Below are 17,992 nucleotides of genomic sequence, written 5' to 3' on the forward strand. Positions count from 1 at the left end.
AGCGTAAGTAGCATAATTAATATCGGTAGGCCTATCATAGGACAAGATACTATATAGTAGCTATATGTCTAAGTCTTTGGAATTTACCGAAAAAATAATAATTTGCATCTAATGTAATTAATATAGCGCCCTCTATCTTATACAGAAGAGAGTCGTTCTCAGAATGTTTTATCCAAAAACGATTTAGATTATTTTATTTACTACAATAACAGTTTATCAACACTATAAATATATCAATTGAGCCAATTATTGCATTTTATTGAATTGTAATTACTCCGACAGTTATTGTAAAGGCGTGGATGTTTTGGTATTTCTTCAGTTTAATCAACCGAATAAGCCATTCTACAAGGTTATATTGGTGAACAGTGGTTCGAACTTCAAATTGCATTTAGTAGTCAACGAATCAAGACCTGTTTTGCGCAGCTCACACAAAGAATAGAAATAGGTGGTACTGAACCAGCAGTTAGTAATTGAATTATACACATTAAAGACTTGTTCAATTGAAGTTTTGGAGTGATAACGATCTCACAAGATTAAAAAATATATACATACCAGATATGCAGAGAAGGCTATGGATAACATTGTTACTGATACTGGCAATGTTTGTGGACAGTACCCAATGTGGCAGGAGGAAATGCAAGTGTCCAGATGCGAGATCGGGTGATTGTAGAATACCACCTGGTTGCCGTTGTCCGCTTGTCAGGGCCTTATGTAGAAGCAAGCCAAAATCGACGTTAGTCGGTAAACGGAACGCTGGTGAAGTCTCAAATTTGGATTTCCTAACGTTTAACAGGTAAGGTATTTAATTATAACTTTATATTTCTCGTTTCAGTAAGCAAAATAACTTTGATTCAAAACACATGTAGCTTAATTCAAACTTCAACTATTATCTCATGATTTACGTAAGAGGTAAAACAAAAAAATACATAAACAAATTGTTAGGATTATTACTTCATCACCCCACACTCTCTCACCCCTCAATCCGCTTTTCAACTTTGTTTTAAACTGCTGAAACTTCTTCATTTGAAGTTATTTTACTAATTTACAATGCAGATAATCAAGCGTATAGCCTGCGTATAGCTAACTATTATTTTTGTAAAATTAAGAGATCTCAATTAGTATTTTGTTATTTATTCTGGTCCCAAACTCTGGAATGAGCTAAATGCCGACCTGAAAAATGCAGCTTCTAACCTAAAATGTATTCGAATGATTGCAAATGAGAGATGCATAGCGAGAAAACCCATACAGGCCCCCCTAAATCAAAAGAAATGCAAAGAAATGTATTTTTTTAACAATTGGAAGATATAATCCTACCTTTTGTTCGTAACACCATTTTTAAAAGAAGAATAGCCCACGTTTGTCATTCTGCTTTAATGCTGTCGAAAAAAATATATATTAATGTGGATGAAGTTACTTATATTATATTATATAGTTATATATATATTTTAATCTTAATGAAATGTGCCCCGGATAAATTTTGTTTTCATTTTAAAGCATCGTAAGAACATTCGAGATGTACACACAGTATTTGGAATCTATACAATTTAATGAATATATTAAATTTAATATCTGGAAATAATAATCACGAACCAATATGAATTATTTAATTTGTAGTTTCAGTTGTATTGTTTAGGATAAAAATTACCTCTCTGGGTACCGACAAAATGAAATTGGTAAATTATAGTCTTTCCTCTGCTGATCGATTCATTATTATTGTCATTATTTTATTAATATTCGTCAAACTACAGGGTATACAGCACAAAAATAGTAGGCATAGTCGTCGATATGAGTTTAGGGGTATCCTCCTTTTTAAACGTATTAATTTGCACCAAATCCATCGTAAAAAAGTCGATTTTTAATAACAGTGTATCTATGCAAATGTCATTGTTTGTAAAGTTATGGTATCGTAACACGTAATTACCATTACGTTCATATAGCGCACATTTCTATGATAAGCTTCAAATCTGCGGCGCTTCACATACGTGAGAGCATACATGTGACACATCAAATACTACACCGCTTAAGATACAGTAAATGCAGATTTGGGTGCGTATAAACTACCCATACAAACGTTACCAAAATATTAATACTGTCACTGATCAATATTTCATTTACTATTGTAATCATTATATTTTCGAATCCATTATTGTATTTCACTGCTTGTTAAAATAAGCAATTAGTCCCGTTGAGAGCGTTATGATTTTACAGTGGACTTATCACTTCCGATAATTAAAATAAATTGTTGACTCAAACCATTTTACTCTTATCTGTTTATCTCTGAATGACATTGGCATTAAAATGTAACACAAATATTGACATTGCATGACAGCTTATCGTCACATTATCTTAGAACTAAAGAAGAAAAAAGAAACTTTATGATTTTGATATTTTTTAAACGTGGTAAAAAACGTTTTCTATTAAAACAAGATAAAAAAGATGCAAATAGGAAAATACAAATATTAGTGATATTCCTCTTTCCAGGTATAGGAAAGTCCTTAACGAATTAAAATTCCATATTCTCATTTTTCCTATTAATAATTTTCCTAACCTAACTTTTTAGTGAATGATTTTGCTTCAATCATTTTTCAAAATATTACCATGAGGAAATCTACCAGTATATTATAAAAGTTTGTTCGTTACACAGTTGCATCCATACACCCATGGTATAGACAAACCGGCCGGGAACAGGTTTTAAAGTACATTTTTTGTAATGGGGATGTGGGAATGGGGGTGGATTATGAGATTGGGGGTAGTGTTGTATTACTATAATTGAACTGAGAAGGTTAACGCTACGGTATTTGATTCACTCTATGGTTAGGAGTTCGCGGAGATCATTGCTGATTCTCTGCGGTGGGGAGTAATTGAGTATCAAAATGACGGTAATTGTACTGGGAATGTTTTAAACTACATTTTTTAATTGAATTTTCTTTTCTCTATACACGCCACGGACGTCATCTTATCTTTATTTTATTGATCCAGCCAGTTTGCTATTTTATATTATTTCTCTCTTATTTTCGATTCGATCGTATTCAAAGTGTAATATTAGCGTTTAACGAATTAAAGCTGTTTATTTGAGAGGTAAGACACCGGCAAAAACAACAGGGATGTGACCTATCATCGCCTGTCGTTAACCAAAAAAAAAGCGGAAAAATGGAACCTTAAAAAAGTGGTTGTTGGCACTTAGATTGGTGAATCCCCCTATGAGCGCTCATTCAGCTGTCTGTTCGCTACATTTTGAGCCCCGATGCTTCAAGCCGTTTGGAAAAAAAGGCATGAAGACATTAACGGAAGATGCAGTACCCACCCTTCATTTGACAGATGGATATGCCCAGTCCGAGGAATACCACCATAAACGTAAACGAAGACAGCAATCATCGCGTCTGGTTTCGGCGGCTGGCGTTCAAACGGAATCATGTGATGAGGACGAGGTAAGCTTACTTTTTCTCCGGTATTTTTTAAGAACAGAATAATGTATAATGTTTTCTGCTGATGAGGGAAAAATGTCCCGTCAAACTTTAGAGAAGAGGATACTTCTACCAAGCTAGGACCAGGTAGGCGTACATTCTTGCCTACCTACTACTACTAGGCCTAGCCTGAAATAGTAAACTTACAGTTACACTCATAGTAGTAGGCTACTGTAATAGTATAGTGTTTAGCCTAGTAGTAGTAGGCCTATAAATACTTTATAAATAAACTACTATACTACTTAAGTATAATAAGTAGGGGCTACTACTACTACTAGCTAGAGGGGTTTCGGTTAAGCTAAAGATTAATAATAAACCTACCAACCATCTTCGTTTATCCTCATCAATTAATTATAATGTAAATAAATTTCTTTTCATCCTTCAACATCTAGAGAAGCTGATGACAATGATGATATTAATAGTATGCCTAGCTGCTCTTCAAGTCCAGAAAAAAGAGCAAGATATGATGATTTGTTTTCGGATTCACCACTGAAGAAAAAGGACAAGGATTATGTGCAAAGTTCTAGTTCCAGTTCAAGCGAAAATATGGCTTGGGAGTAATGGAATTTAATGGCCGGACTGTGTACTGGGAAGGTTTTAAGACTATTGTAGTAGGGAGGGAGAGTGGTACCCGCTCCGGGGTGCGTATTTCTTCTAGTAATCCAAAAGATAAAATGAAGTGTTGAAGCGCTTCATCTTTCTGGACATGTTCTAATATTGTGCAACGCAAGGCTGGTTTACTCCGCAGCTAGAATGACATGTATCCAAAGATCGATGCCTTAATTTGTGTAGCCAATTTCTAATACATGACGTCTTAACCTTAAAACCAATATATATGATTTTTTACGGATATGTAACCCTGTATCAAAGAACTTTCCTCCTAAATTGTTCTTATGCTGTAAAATGTAAATGTAGGACTAAACAGAAAATGTTAATCCTCAAACATCTAGAATTTTACATTAGTGAAAAAATAAGTATATTCATTTCGATTTTATTTATTTATACCATAATAATAAATACAGTGAAACCGTTGTATCATATTTCTGTGTGTCGGTTGAAACCAATCACCTACAAACTTGCCGCCATTTCAATCTGTCTGCCTTTATAAGTGTTCAAATTGAAATCGATGCTTTCAAGAGTGGACCTCTCCAGGAAACGCAAATAAAGACAATCAATGATCAAACTGTTTTGCGCAATGTTGATTTAACCCTTATTCAATTTAAATACTTATATGATACAATTGCGGTTTATTTAAACCACTCGACACAAATAAAAACAATTAAGCAATAAAAACAAATTAAACCTAATTATTTATATAAATTAATTATTTAAAAACAAAACGTTAAAAATTCATAACATTTCCTAAAGGTAGGCTCTTTTATTTGGCTTGTTTGAAATTAAATCTAACAATTATAAAATTCCAAAAAGAACATGAAAAAGCAAATCAACACCAAATAACACAACTTCGCTGATTTTTTTTTTATCTTTAAAATTAATTACAATTATTTGTTTCTTCATAATGTCGTTGAGCACGTCACTTCGGCATTTAACGCTATCTTAATGAACTATTTGTATTGGCTTTATGAGATGATGATGATGAATGAAGTATCTATAAATTATTTACTCTGTTAATGAAAAAGGTTAAGAGTATTATATCATAATATAAAACAACGCCATAATTTCTATTGAAATCACGTGGCAAAAAAATTGCTCCCAGAATCCTCAGAATCACGTTTAAAGCTGTGTCTACTCTATCAAAGTAGTTTGACAAAACTTGTTTGATGTGACCAAATATGGTAGTGATATGACATCATCGATCCATCACATTTTTTGCACATATTTGGTACTACTACTTCTTCAATCCCTATATTTTACATTATCTTTATGATCGATCTTATTATAACCAAGGCAATCTGACAATAGGAGGACACTGAGCTTGCCTTGCCAAGATAGGAAGTCTAACAGTCCTTTGATATATTAGGTCTGGCTGCGACAATTACCAACAGTAACTGTACTATGTACATCCTCCGCGACGCGCGGTGTTTGTTATGGGGCGTGGAACTGATCGCGTGTCGCAGCCATAGATAAACCCTTTGGTTTTCGGAGCAACCTGTTGTTAAATTGCCTTGTTATAACCATCGATATCAGAATTTACCAAATTAATGTTTATGACTATTCCATGCAGACTATTTTTGTATAAATATTGTTAAAAGCAAAATTAGTTGTAAATTCAGATTCATTTCACAGTGATTACATTGCTTATTGACGGATTGAAGACGAGGTAAGCCGACCTACCTACCCTCCTCTAAATCACGACTATACAACAATGGTCCTAACTATTTCTTACAAATTATAACATGAACACTCGCGTCTATTTTCGAGTGATATTTTGATTTACGATATATTATTGCCGTATTGTCTCATTGTACTTGTCACTGTACATATGTTAGTTGGTGTCACAAATGTTTGGTACTGTCTCCAATACTTAATGGTAGTAATAGCTTCATTTGCTATTGATGTATATCTTCTCCAACACAAAATATCAGTTCAATTGTATGAAAGGGGAGATGAAACGAATATATCGAATAAGGCATAGAATGATATTATTATGTTAATGATAATGATGATTATATAAAATGTTATTACAAGTATTGCTCTCTTGCTTGTTGTAATTACTATAAATTTGCTGTGCTAAGTAATGACTTCCTACTACAAAGATAGAATCAGTCACCTCTATAAGATTAATCAGAACCTAATGAAAGACACAAGATCGATATTCTACTTTCCGTGTAATTCATTAAGGTATGATTATATTTGTAACAAAATTACAATTGCATCAATTTCATTATTTGAAAAAAGACGAAAAAAAAAATCTTGAAATTATAATGATACGAATCCAGCTCCCTTACCTTGGGCATTAATCAATATTATACCTATACTAATGTGAAAAGTGGTTTAGTAGATTTTTTTCTAAAACTTATTAGTATTCATGAGAACCGAATAATAAAGTACTTGGTATAGTATTTTGATAATTATTGGCAGAGTTTACAGACATTGTAATACCTGGGATGTAGTAACAATAACAGTAAATTATTATTGTTGAAAAATTAATTAATTACACTATTGTGTATATAACGTATAGGTTTCATAGTTTAAGAGCTTAATACAAAATAAGAAAGCAATCTTTTGTTTCGAATATTATGGAGTTTAATGAGGTATTTGTTTAGTCATTATGCTTGGTCACTTAGCAACAAAGTTACGCGCATGCTGTAAAAATCGGTACTTTGTTGATTATTTCCACTTGTTAAACAAAATACTAATTGAACTATTTGCTGTAAAATGATTAGGCAATGGTGTGTAAATAAACTAATACATACAGTTTTGTTTATGTTAGCACAAATGAGTGAGGTACTATATGATATATTTTTATTTAATAGCGTATAAAAAATAACTAGATTTGAACAAATGCGTAGATAGACAGTTGATGTGTGAAACAGTATGAAGTATGTTTATAGTTCTGAATTATTTGTTTATCACAATAGGATATACAGTACAGCATAAAGGACGAGACCCACCTAAATTGACATTTTAAAGACAAATTATATTTTATAAAAGTGCGGGGAATTCCTTGGCATCAATGGCTGTGACATTCAATGAAGATGAATGTATAGCCTATCATATCCATTGCCTCTTACAGCATCAATTGGTGTTACCATGCTGATTGTATTTGTATTAACACTATAATCAACTTTCACTAGGTATTATTCAACGACGTAGATAGCAATTAATGCCTGATCAAATATTTTACGACGTTCATGTGGTAGGCCTATTCGTGAGATATTGCAATATTATACATTGCCAGAAGCGACTTCCTGAATCTTACAAATTACTTCTTACTTTATTATCCATATTAAAACCGTCTTTTTCTCTGAAGAGAATTTAAAGAGAGTGCGAAAGTAAATCAGTTCGTATTTTAATAATAAATAATGCGCACTATCTCTACTTACTGTTTTGATCTTTTAAAAATATATACACTTGTATTTTTTGCTTTGGTGTTCTTCATGATAAGTATCGCTAACATTAATACATCCATTCATTATAATTGCCACCTGCTTTTATTCTACATGTTGATAGATTGCAACTGTTACACAGTTCATTGTGATATTGTGATGTGCAAAGTGCCACAAGCAACGCCCCGACGCAAACTAAGTTTTACTCTATGTTTACAGTTAACTGTGTGTGTGTCAAAATACAAACACTCTTTTTATAAATTTCAATATAATTACTTTAGACCCACTTTAATGTTAGGGATTTTTTTATTCAGTATCTAGGTAAATGGTTTGATACATGTGAATTAGGTTAGGGTTTCATAGTGTCGCATATTAAAAGTTGTATGATATTTTCTTAGATACAGCACATAATTTAAATCTTAGTCGCCAATAGACAAATACCACTGAATGCAACAATTAATTTAAAAATTCACTTATGCATCTTTCATTCTAAAATCAATTTTGGAGAACTATCGCTATGGCATCGGTGGCCTCTCTGAGTATGCGTGTGCGTACAGTGTGTATGGGCCATGGATTCTGTAGCTGTCACTAGATAGAGTCTAACTGACTATCACAAGTCATCTAGATACATATCTGGCTGTATTAAATACTTTTAATACACGATATTTCTGTCACTAGGTTCATATTTACAAGGTATAACGTGATCCTATTCATGATACCCAATTATACTCTATCTAGTTACAGCTGCAGAATCGAGTGGTAGACTCCAAATTTGCTAAATACCAAGGAGGACCTTCTGTAGACATTGCAGCTAGAAGAATATCCACTACTCTCTTATTGGACTTGGTCTGAGTATACCTCAGACCCTTAAACACTATACTCATAGATATCATAGTGTTAACACAGATGATATAACTTTCTTGCTACATGAAATTAAGGCTGAAATCTACCTGACATGGTTAAACCTACCAGGAAGATGTGTTCAATCTACTAGCACTCGGACTTGATAGCATGCACTTAAATATTCATCTGTGTTTCAGTTCCACTAGAACTTGAATCCTTTTTTAGTTTCCTTAGATTCTCGGACATTAAACAGTAGACGTTTCTAATGGGTTGTTTTTTGCAAGTAGGTCACTATGATATTTCTACCGGATTTCATTTGGGAATATAATATAGATTAGATAGAAACTGAATTGATATGCTTTCAAAGGAAAGGAGTGGAATCCCACCTTCTAGTTGATTAAATATAGGTACCCTAGTTTATGAAACGCTATCACTGCCAATAATAAAAATAACTTTATTTTGTTTTATTATATAAAAACGAAAGCTATGCCGATAACTAAAAGGTTAGGAAATGTTTTATAACGAAAGGATTTTGAAATAATCACCGCCAAAATCAATCTTTGTCATCAAGAAACACATCCCAGACCCGCTCCATAATGTCCCAAACTCACATTCGTGACCATTACATTGCTTTTCGAACCGGGCCCCTGTTAAGACCCTGGTACTTTCTAAACCTCATATCAGGAACCATGACATACTGCTCGAACCATTCAACACACTCTGGACCCAAATCACAGTTACCATTCAGATCTCGTGCCATTGTCCGGACCCCACATTAAACTGACGTAACCTCACAACAATGTCCGGACACCTCAATTTGCTCACTATAAAGAAATACATAATGTTATATAGAGGTTACCAAACAGGTCTACATTTGAAAAAAAAAAGCAATACATGGACATATAGACAAATGTGAAACCCTAATGGCATTTAAATCCACAAGCAGGCATATGTATATAGTTGCGACTACGTCCTTGTAATTTGAACTAATTGTAACCCATGCTTAAAATGTCCGAACCGTCGCTTGTCATTGGTCGAATTATTTGCGTTTTGTGTCTACGTTTTTGCGTTACGTTCTAGTGAAGTTAGTGCAATTTAAGCGTAAAGAAATTCAGTGAAAATTCTTATTTTTACAATAAGCACATTAGTGTCAACCTAGAAAAAACGTTTCAATGCCACAGGGAAAATTGAGATAAAATACTATTATGTTCATCATTATTCTTTTATACGCTCGTATATAACTCTGTGGATCATTCTTTATTTTGTTATACATCACTTTTAAGCAGCTTATACTGTATTTTACCCATCGGCTTGATGGAACATTCCTTTCTATATACTCTAAGAAGTATAGTACTCTAAGCATAGTATCTCATTTCATTTCTTAAGCACTTCAAATTAATAGATTTATTCTAAATATCATTATTATTGATTGGAAAAAAAACCATAACTTAATCTATAATTATGAATATTACGGATATATTATCACACAGAAAATGATTATAAACAAGTTATATTGCAGTGTTTAGCTTGGTTGGACGCAACGCAAAGGCATATGCGTGACAGTTCCCATCACATTACTTGCGGCGCACTTACGTCATTGCGTTGTGTCCAAAAATGGGAACCAAGATTTGTTTGAAGTTTTACATTTTATAGTAACAGTATTCTGACACAAACATGTAATTACATCTATAGATTGGTAAAAAATGTTTTTATTTAGTCACAGGCCTACATAAAAGGTTTCATTAACGAAGCATAAACATCGTTGCAGTTAAGTTGTATTTATTTTCAAGAATTAAAAAGATAAAAATTGTTAAAAAGAGAAAAAAGGTTTGTTAATTGATAATGTATGTACCAAGAATATAAGTATAATTAGATTTTAAAAGAAATGAAATGCATTGATGATGACATGTATAAAAATAGAAACAAATACAAAAATCATTAGTAATCAAACAGATAACAAAATTGCAATTGCATAAATATATATTACTGTTTTTATATGATGTTTGTTTGAAATAAAAGTGGGATGATCCCACAAAAAGAAAAAAAAAAAAACATTGTTGGGAGTATAAACTATAGTGTAGGGCTTATAATAAGCTGAAATAATCATACTATTAACGAGATGATATAAATAAATATGCCGGTGTAAAATGTTGAATAAAAAAATATATAAAATAAAAAATTCTATGAAATTGGTACCTCTATATTATCATATACTAATATACCTGCTGTCGAGTTCTATTATTCTAGATAGGCCTATATTTTGATTATCCTTATTTAATAGCCCTAACAGTATTGTATTGTGCCGGTAGCCATTGCTTGATAGGCCTATATTTTGATTATCCTTATTTAATAGCCCTAACAGTATTGTATTGTGCCGGTAGCCATTGGTTGATTTTTAATAATTACACAATTGTTTGTCATGATAGACTTACCTGATTAATTATTATTCTTTTTTATATTCAAATAATTATAATAGCCACTTGAGCCAGAAAAAATAGAATATAGATATTAAAGACAGAACATGTATTGTTATTCCATCGGTTTGGCTGCTGCCATAGCAATTAATTTTAAATTGCGTAGTCCTGAACTAGTAATTTACACCACCCCTCCCCCATTCACCCCACTTCAAACCCCAAACACACAAACATTAAATAGCCCGGAGTCTACCTAAGATTAGGTTTTATTAAGTAAAGATCGAATCGATATATCGAATGCAAGTAGAAGTTCGAAATTAAAAGCATTACAATAGGTTTGTATCGCAGATTATATTTCATTCCTTAGTAATAAAAAAGTTAAACAATAATGACGTAGTAGAATGAAATTTCCTACTAAAAAAATAAGAAAAGTAATTTTACTTTAAGACTGATGAACAATAATGATGTTGACTTTGTTTGCCATCAACTAATTTAAGTGTGCAACTTCGGACTTATCGAATAAAATATGATTAATAAATAGATTGAAAAGCATTATGGTGAATATATTTTGTTTGGCTTAGTATAATTAACAAGCATAATCAGTGGATACATGTTAGTATAGTTTTACATTTTTCTAAAGATCCAAACCCTTTAACGGAGTATGAGTTTATCAATCTATATCAAAGCCCACATATATTGACTGGTGGTGAAGGTTTGATGAATTGTAGAAGCAAAAATTGATTAATGAAGAACCGAGTTTAAGAAATTCAAATATGACATCTAGGCTACAAATGATGAATTAACGTTTATACTTATCTTTATATCATATTTCTGATGGGAAATGAATAAACTATGATCGTACCTGTACATCATAATTCTTATAGTGTGATAATTATAATAGTTGATTAAATTATCGTTTATAACAACTTAACATGCTATTCCCAAAGGATTCGCGCTTATTATAACTTAATAATTTAAAACTGTTAGGAAATTACATAGTTATATTATTACATACATGATTTTTTTTTTGTTGAAATATTTGCTCATTATCGGAAATGATTTTAATAAAGTAAGTTTCGAGGTGGAATCACATAGGAATTTAGCAAAAGATTTTATTTATTGAAGCATTTCTGTCTTAGCGATATTCTAAATGTAATGTTAATAGCCTACCTGTACATTTTATATTTTTAATGTTTAGATTTGTACATATTGTATATTTGAATCCACTTTTAAATGGCTTTTTAGTCGCGTGCAAAGCGACTCTACAGCTCACTATGTCGGTCGGTTGATCGGTCGTTTGGTCGGTCGGTCGGTTGATCGGTATTTTAGGGCATAAATTATCATATGGCAATACAATTACGTGCGTAGCACATGTAGCGCATGCGTACGCGCATCTAAAATTTTCAAAATTATCAAAATTTATTTTCGATGAAATAAGAGTACCTTTCAGGCAAATTTAAGCATATAAAAAGTTGCCATAAGTGCGCAGATCTATCGCACGCGCACTGCGCGTTAAATATTAATATGGACTCTTTTTGCCAGATTTCTGTTTTACAACCTTTCTTTAATAATATCATCATATTTAATTCACTTTTCAACTCGAAATTACGTTATACGAGCACGTAAAATATGACTACGCACGTGTACATTTTCAACATTTTAAACATGTTTAGCAAATTCGGTCGGTTGGTCGGTCAGTCGGTATGGCCTTGTTATATTTGAATATACATTTCAGATATCTGCAATGCCACTAATTCTTTTTAATAAACCATAATTGAATGGCTAGTACCAGCCAATTTGACTTATAACTATGAACATTTCGAAATTTCGCATCGTTTTTAAATATAACCTTAAATAATTTCTATAATACAGTTGTAAATGTGAAGAACATATTGCAGTGTATCATTGAGTTTTCCTAATATAAGTCTACTGAAAACATTAAGAATAATATGAGAATGATTACGCTTGTAAATGTTATGTTTATTGATTATGGAGATGTATTTTATCCCCTAGGACGAAATGTTTATTGATTCTTATCTGTCACTGCAACAAAAGCCAGTAGAATATTCATATTATGGTCATTTTCTGTATTACTTAATGAATATTGAGTTTCATAACGTTTATTAACCTTTGTGTATAATGATTCAATATATCAAATCGTGTTAATTGATTGTTTTATTTCATACATCAGTTAACAATTGGTTTGACGTAACCGACATAGAACGTACCAGTATAGGCAATTACCGCCAACGTGAGGAGTTCTAAATAGATTCACAAAAAAATATTATAAAAAAAAATATTAACTGTTGTTTTATCAAACTTATTTTACCGTACTGATTTGTTGAAACTAATATTTCACTTTCACCAAACTAATACTGACTAATCCTATCCTTGATACAATCTCGAGATGACATTCAAATGTGTTACCAATTAAAACGTGAACAATTTAACTATATCTTTTATTATACATTTTTTTGGTGCATTCACATTAGCCACTTCTAACTGGTGCTAACTGGAGCCTAGTGTTAAAAGATCGTGTTGACACTAATCGGGTAACAAACTAAAATCAATTTTAAATTTGATTGTTATTTCGATTTACATTACGTATATTATGTATGCAAAATGTATCATGCATTTGGAAGCGTCAATTTTAGGGTCCGTTCAGACTACTTATTATTTGCATGTGTAAGTTGGTGGCCAGTTATCGCTAACTTTGGTTGGAAACCACTTTACACGGGTAAATAACAATTAAGTCTGAATTTCGAATATTCACATATTGTTCAACGACTTTCTTTAGGAGTTTACTTCACGTCACATGATTGCTTCAATGTCCAGGTGGTCGAAATGCTTATGTTTTACTTTATATTATACAATAGATATCTTCAACTAAAATCAAAATTCGGTGATGGTCCTATATCAATCGGGATACATAGTACGAACTGCATTACGGACTGTTAAAATGCTACATCATGGAAAGAAAGTCTACCCTGACTCTGGGGAAATGAACAAATAATGTCAATGCTATTATGTGTCATAAATATACTTTTAGGATTGCCTCTTGTCTTGTTGACCTCTTGACCTGCAGTAGTTACAGTTATTCGTTTGACAGCCCACTGGGACAATATGCATTTATTTAGAAAAGTATACCGTGTATGATACTTTAAATTGCTTTTATGAACAATAATAGGTTATAATATGAATAGGAAATAGGTGTTATAGGTTTGAACTGTACATACAAACAACATCATACGAATGTATGCAATATAATAACAACGAATCAAACCGATACGTTATACCCTCTTACCGTTTAATGGAAACTGAACTCATCGTCAACAATCAATGAAAGGTCCCTGAATTGAGTCAATTGGGCAAAGAAAGCAACACGAACGTCGTGGGGGTTATATTCGGCATGTCGGCATTATGCTTCGGGGTATTTTCCTTGTGATTTTGATTAATTTGATAAATTTTATTATTTATTACAATCCGACTCTTTTAAAATATCAATCGAAACACAAAATCAAAGTTAAATCATTATCAATCGATTGGTTAGAAATGATTGTCACGTGTAACTAAGTTGATTAACGCAAAGATTTTATCAAATCACTAGTTACCTTGTAAAAATTATATATTTTTATTGACGAGGACATATGATTAACGATATTGTTAAACAAAACACTAATTTAAACGGTCATGGTAGCTCAGTCTAGTTGGATAAATCCTTCCTAACGTACGCCATGTCTTATGAAAAAAAAGTGATTGCTTTGCTGTCCCTGAGGTATGATTAAAAATGAAATTGCAACATAACCGAATGACCTGTGGACTTCCACTTTAAAATCGTCCTCTATGTATAAGTAGTGAGATCTCATCATACGTGTCCTTTAAAGAAAGAAAAAAAGTAAAACACGAAAAAGTGTATGTGTATGAAATATAAATTACTAAATTAGGCCTAAGTGTGATATTATGTACTTTGACATTGGAAAAATCCAGTTTTTTACGAGTGATAAAAGGGTAATAGCGACCATATGAGTCACAGAAGAACCGTGCAAAGATTCTGAAAAATATGAGCAGTCTGATATAGGCCTATGTAGCAAAGCGATACCATCATGCTTTTTTTACAGAAAACATAAAGATACTATAACTACTTTTAGAGAGTGAACTAGGAGACAGCTAATACTAACAATACATTCTAGACATACTAAAAATGGTCACAGTTATTATATATTATATAACAGGACTATTATTTTGTTTTAAAAAATAAAGTACAGTTTTTATCAAAATAATGGGAATACGATAAACATGCCTAATTTCTTGGTAAATGTTGAGGATCGTATGCAAATACTGTAGTTACATTCTTTAGGATTCGATGCGTGACTGAATAAGGGTGAATTATACGATTCTATGCAGCAACCACATCGTGTGACTGGTTCATTCTAGTAGTGAATCTAGAATTAGTTAATAATCTGTTTCAGCAAAAAACAGAAAAAAAAACGAAAAAAAAAACGTAGATAAATAAACTAATTATGAAAAATAGTATACAATGTATTGATGATATTTACATTGTTTTGGATTTAGCAGCTACTTTTGGCGGAGTTTTTCATTGTATTGGTTAAGAACTGACACACGTTAAAAGTAAGAATACAGTAGATTGAAACGTGCTTTTGATAACGTTTATGTATATTTTATTTCTAATTGATTTTTAAAAATGCATTCTGTATTAACATCGATTATTGTAATGTGGACGATTAATGATGATACAACAGCAATATGCAAGTCGATATCCTGCTTTCTTCGAATGCCTATGGTTTATTGCTAGATTAAATATCACAATTTCACCTGTTATTTAAACAAGGCTCAATCTTTCCTGCTTTTAAGACCCAGTTTACTGGAATTTCTGTTATTGTAGGCCTATATACATATACATTTTGTTCGATGGACAAGTCATAAATGTTATCAACAGCATCTGACTCGAAGAATTCTCATGTCGATATTTTGTTGGGTGTAGTGCATTTTCCGATTTTCAATCGCTTCGCAACTGTAGTAGTCTCATGAAAACAAGATGAACTTCGGATTTTCATATTTCAGTACAATGTCTAAGGTCTTTTAATCTTTGACGTCTAACCAAAGCAAGCGGCTTAGCGCAAATCCAAAATATTATGATTGAAAATATTATGACAGAAAATCGGCCATGTCCCAGATTTATTATAACCGCTTATTGTTATGAACTTGACAATGAATTTTGTAAACAAAGTTGAATCAGAAATATATTGAACATCATCAGTGTCTGAAGACAGTCAAACAAGAGAGGATTGCACTTCTGGCAATTAGTACCCAAAACAATTGCAGGGTCAGTCCGATTAATGAAACATTCAACAACAAATGAGGTCGTACGATTTTGTTTTTCTCGTCGGTATAGTGATGCAGACATTTGCATCCGTTGACCATGCACATCGTCGGTATAGTGATGCAGACATTTGCATCCGTTGACCATGCACATCGTCGGTATAGTGATGCAGACATTTGCATCCGTTGACCATGCACATCGTCGGTATAGTGATGCAGACATTTGCATCCGTTGACAATGCACATCGTCGGTATAGTGATGCAGACATTTGCATCCGTTGACCATGCACATCGTCGGTATAGTGATGCAGACATTTGCATCCGTTGACCATGCACATCGTCGTTGTCTAAGTTCGATATGGAGAGAAAAATACATTCGTGCAGGGAGTCGGTTCGAAGCAATACAGTAAAGTCATCGGTTACACATACAGTACACTTGATGGAAAGCAACAATGCATAATTCAGTTTAGTTCAATTTAGATAGAGGAATATAAAATAAATCATTCTTATTTTCTGCATAATGTGATTTACTTTTACTGGATTTATTTTTATTTTATAGGCCCATTTTTATGATGTTTCATAGTCGTATTTTCACACACCCCCTTAATCAATCGTTCAAAGCACTATTATAGTTAAAACGATTATGTAAATTATGTTTAGACTTTTGTGTATATAAATACATATTACTTCACACAAAATTGTTCCTTAATTTCAATTTACAATATGATAGTTTGTGTGTGTGAAATTAAATGTGCCAGATCAGTCGTCTTTTGTATGTTATATGCATGATTAATTTTAACTTGTATATTGTTAATGCCTTTCTGAACAAAATGAAATAAATTGTCAATCAGACAATAGGATGGTAGCCAACTGTGCAACTGTATAATAAACGACAGCCTACCTACCTTTTATGGGCGGTTTTCTGTCTACAAAGAGTAAACAATTTTTAACCTTGACTACAAAATTCCCAATCACCCTTACAATGTACGATAATTATATAAATAGTCAAGATATTATCTTTTTAGCGAGCCAAGAATGTTATAAAGTTATAGGCAACGAGAAACGCTAAACCGATTAAGAGAATCTGTGAGAATGATAATAATGATAAAAAAGCAAGCTCAGCTGAGATTCGAACGCAGAATCTTCTGTTTAAGCAGACATCCTGCCATTAGACCACTAGTATGGTTCAAATTTGATTTATTGTAACAAACAAATAATGTAGTCCAACGTCTAAGATTGTAAATTGAAGATTTTCTGCATTGTGGGGGGTTAAGATATTTTTGTTTGTGAATGGGCTTAATGAATTTTCATCAATACATTTTTGACAATGAACAGGTTAGCCATGATACTGTAGTGTGAATCATACTTTAATAAGTTTCTATGTGTGGAAAGTTTATATTCTGCTTGGTGCTCAGCTGAACAGAGAGAGTGTGGGGCAGAAGTTCTATATTCTCGGATAAGGACTATAAACCATGGGTCAAGTGTACACATCTAGCTCGTGTGCACTTTAAAGAACCTAGTACATCTTTCGAGACGAGTAGGGGGTTACCCCGGTGTATTAGTACATCACAACCACTGATCATATTAACTAGGCCCTCTGGGAGACCAGTCTTTGACTGAAGAGGTTACCCAGTATAAATAAATATATATTTCAATAAATGTTTAATCAATTATTAATAGTAGCGCACTGATGGAATATATGATTCCTCATTCATAAATCATAATCCTATGTACACAGTGTATGAACTTTAAACACAATTTATCGTATATCAACGTTTGATAATCAATAAAATGTTATATAAATCTGTAAGCTTATTGTAAGTTAAGAACGAAATCTCTTACCACCTTTGCATTCTTCGCCAACCAGCGTCTTCTGATGGTCGATCTCATTCTTTCCTATCCTGTTTTTTAGTCGCATGCA

At 32.5% G+C, this 17,992-nt stretch overlaps 1 protein-coding gene across 1 annotated transcript in view; it reads left to right on the forward strand.

Annotated features, from left to right (window-relative positions):
- The first annotated feature begins 321 nt into the window (after positions 1 to 321).
- LOC140040800 (uncharacterized) overlaps positions 322 to 17,992 on the forward strand; it is a 57,974-nt gene continuing 40,303 nt past the window's right edge. The window contains exon 1 of the mRNA XM_072087010.1: positions 322 to 793. Coding sequence (XP_071943111.1) covers positions 558 to 793 — 236 coding nt within the window. The 5' untranslated portion in view covers positions 322 to 557. The remainder of the gene's footprint in view (positions 794 to 17,992) is intronic.

Source organism: Antedon mediterranea, chromosome 2 (genome assembly GCF_964355755.1).
Source record: "Antedon mediterranea chromosome 2, ecAntMedi1.1, whole genome shotgun sequence".
Classification (NCBI taxonomy): domain Eukaryota; kingdom Metazoa; phylum Echinodermata; class Crinoidea; order Comatulida; family Antedonidae; genus Antedon; species Antedon mediterranea.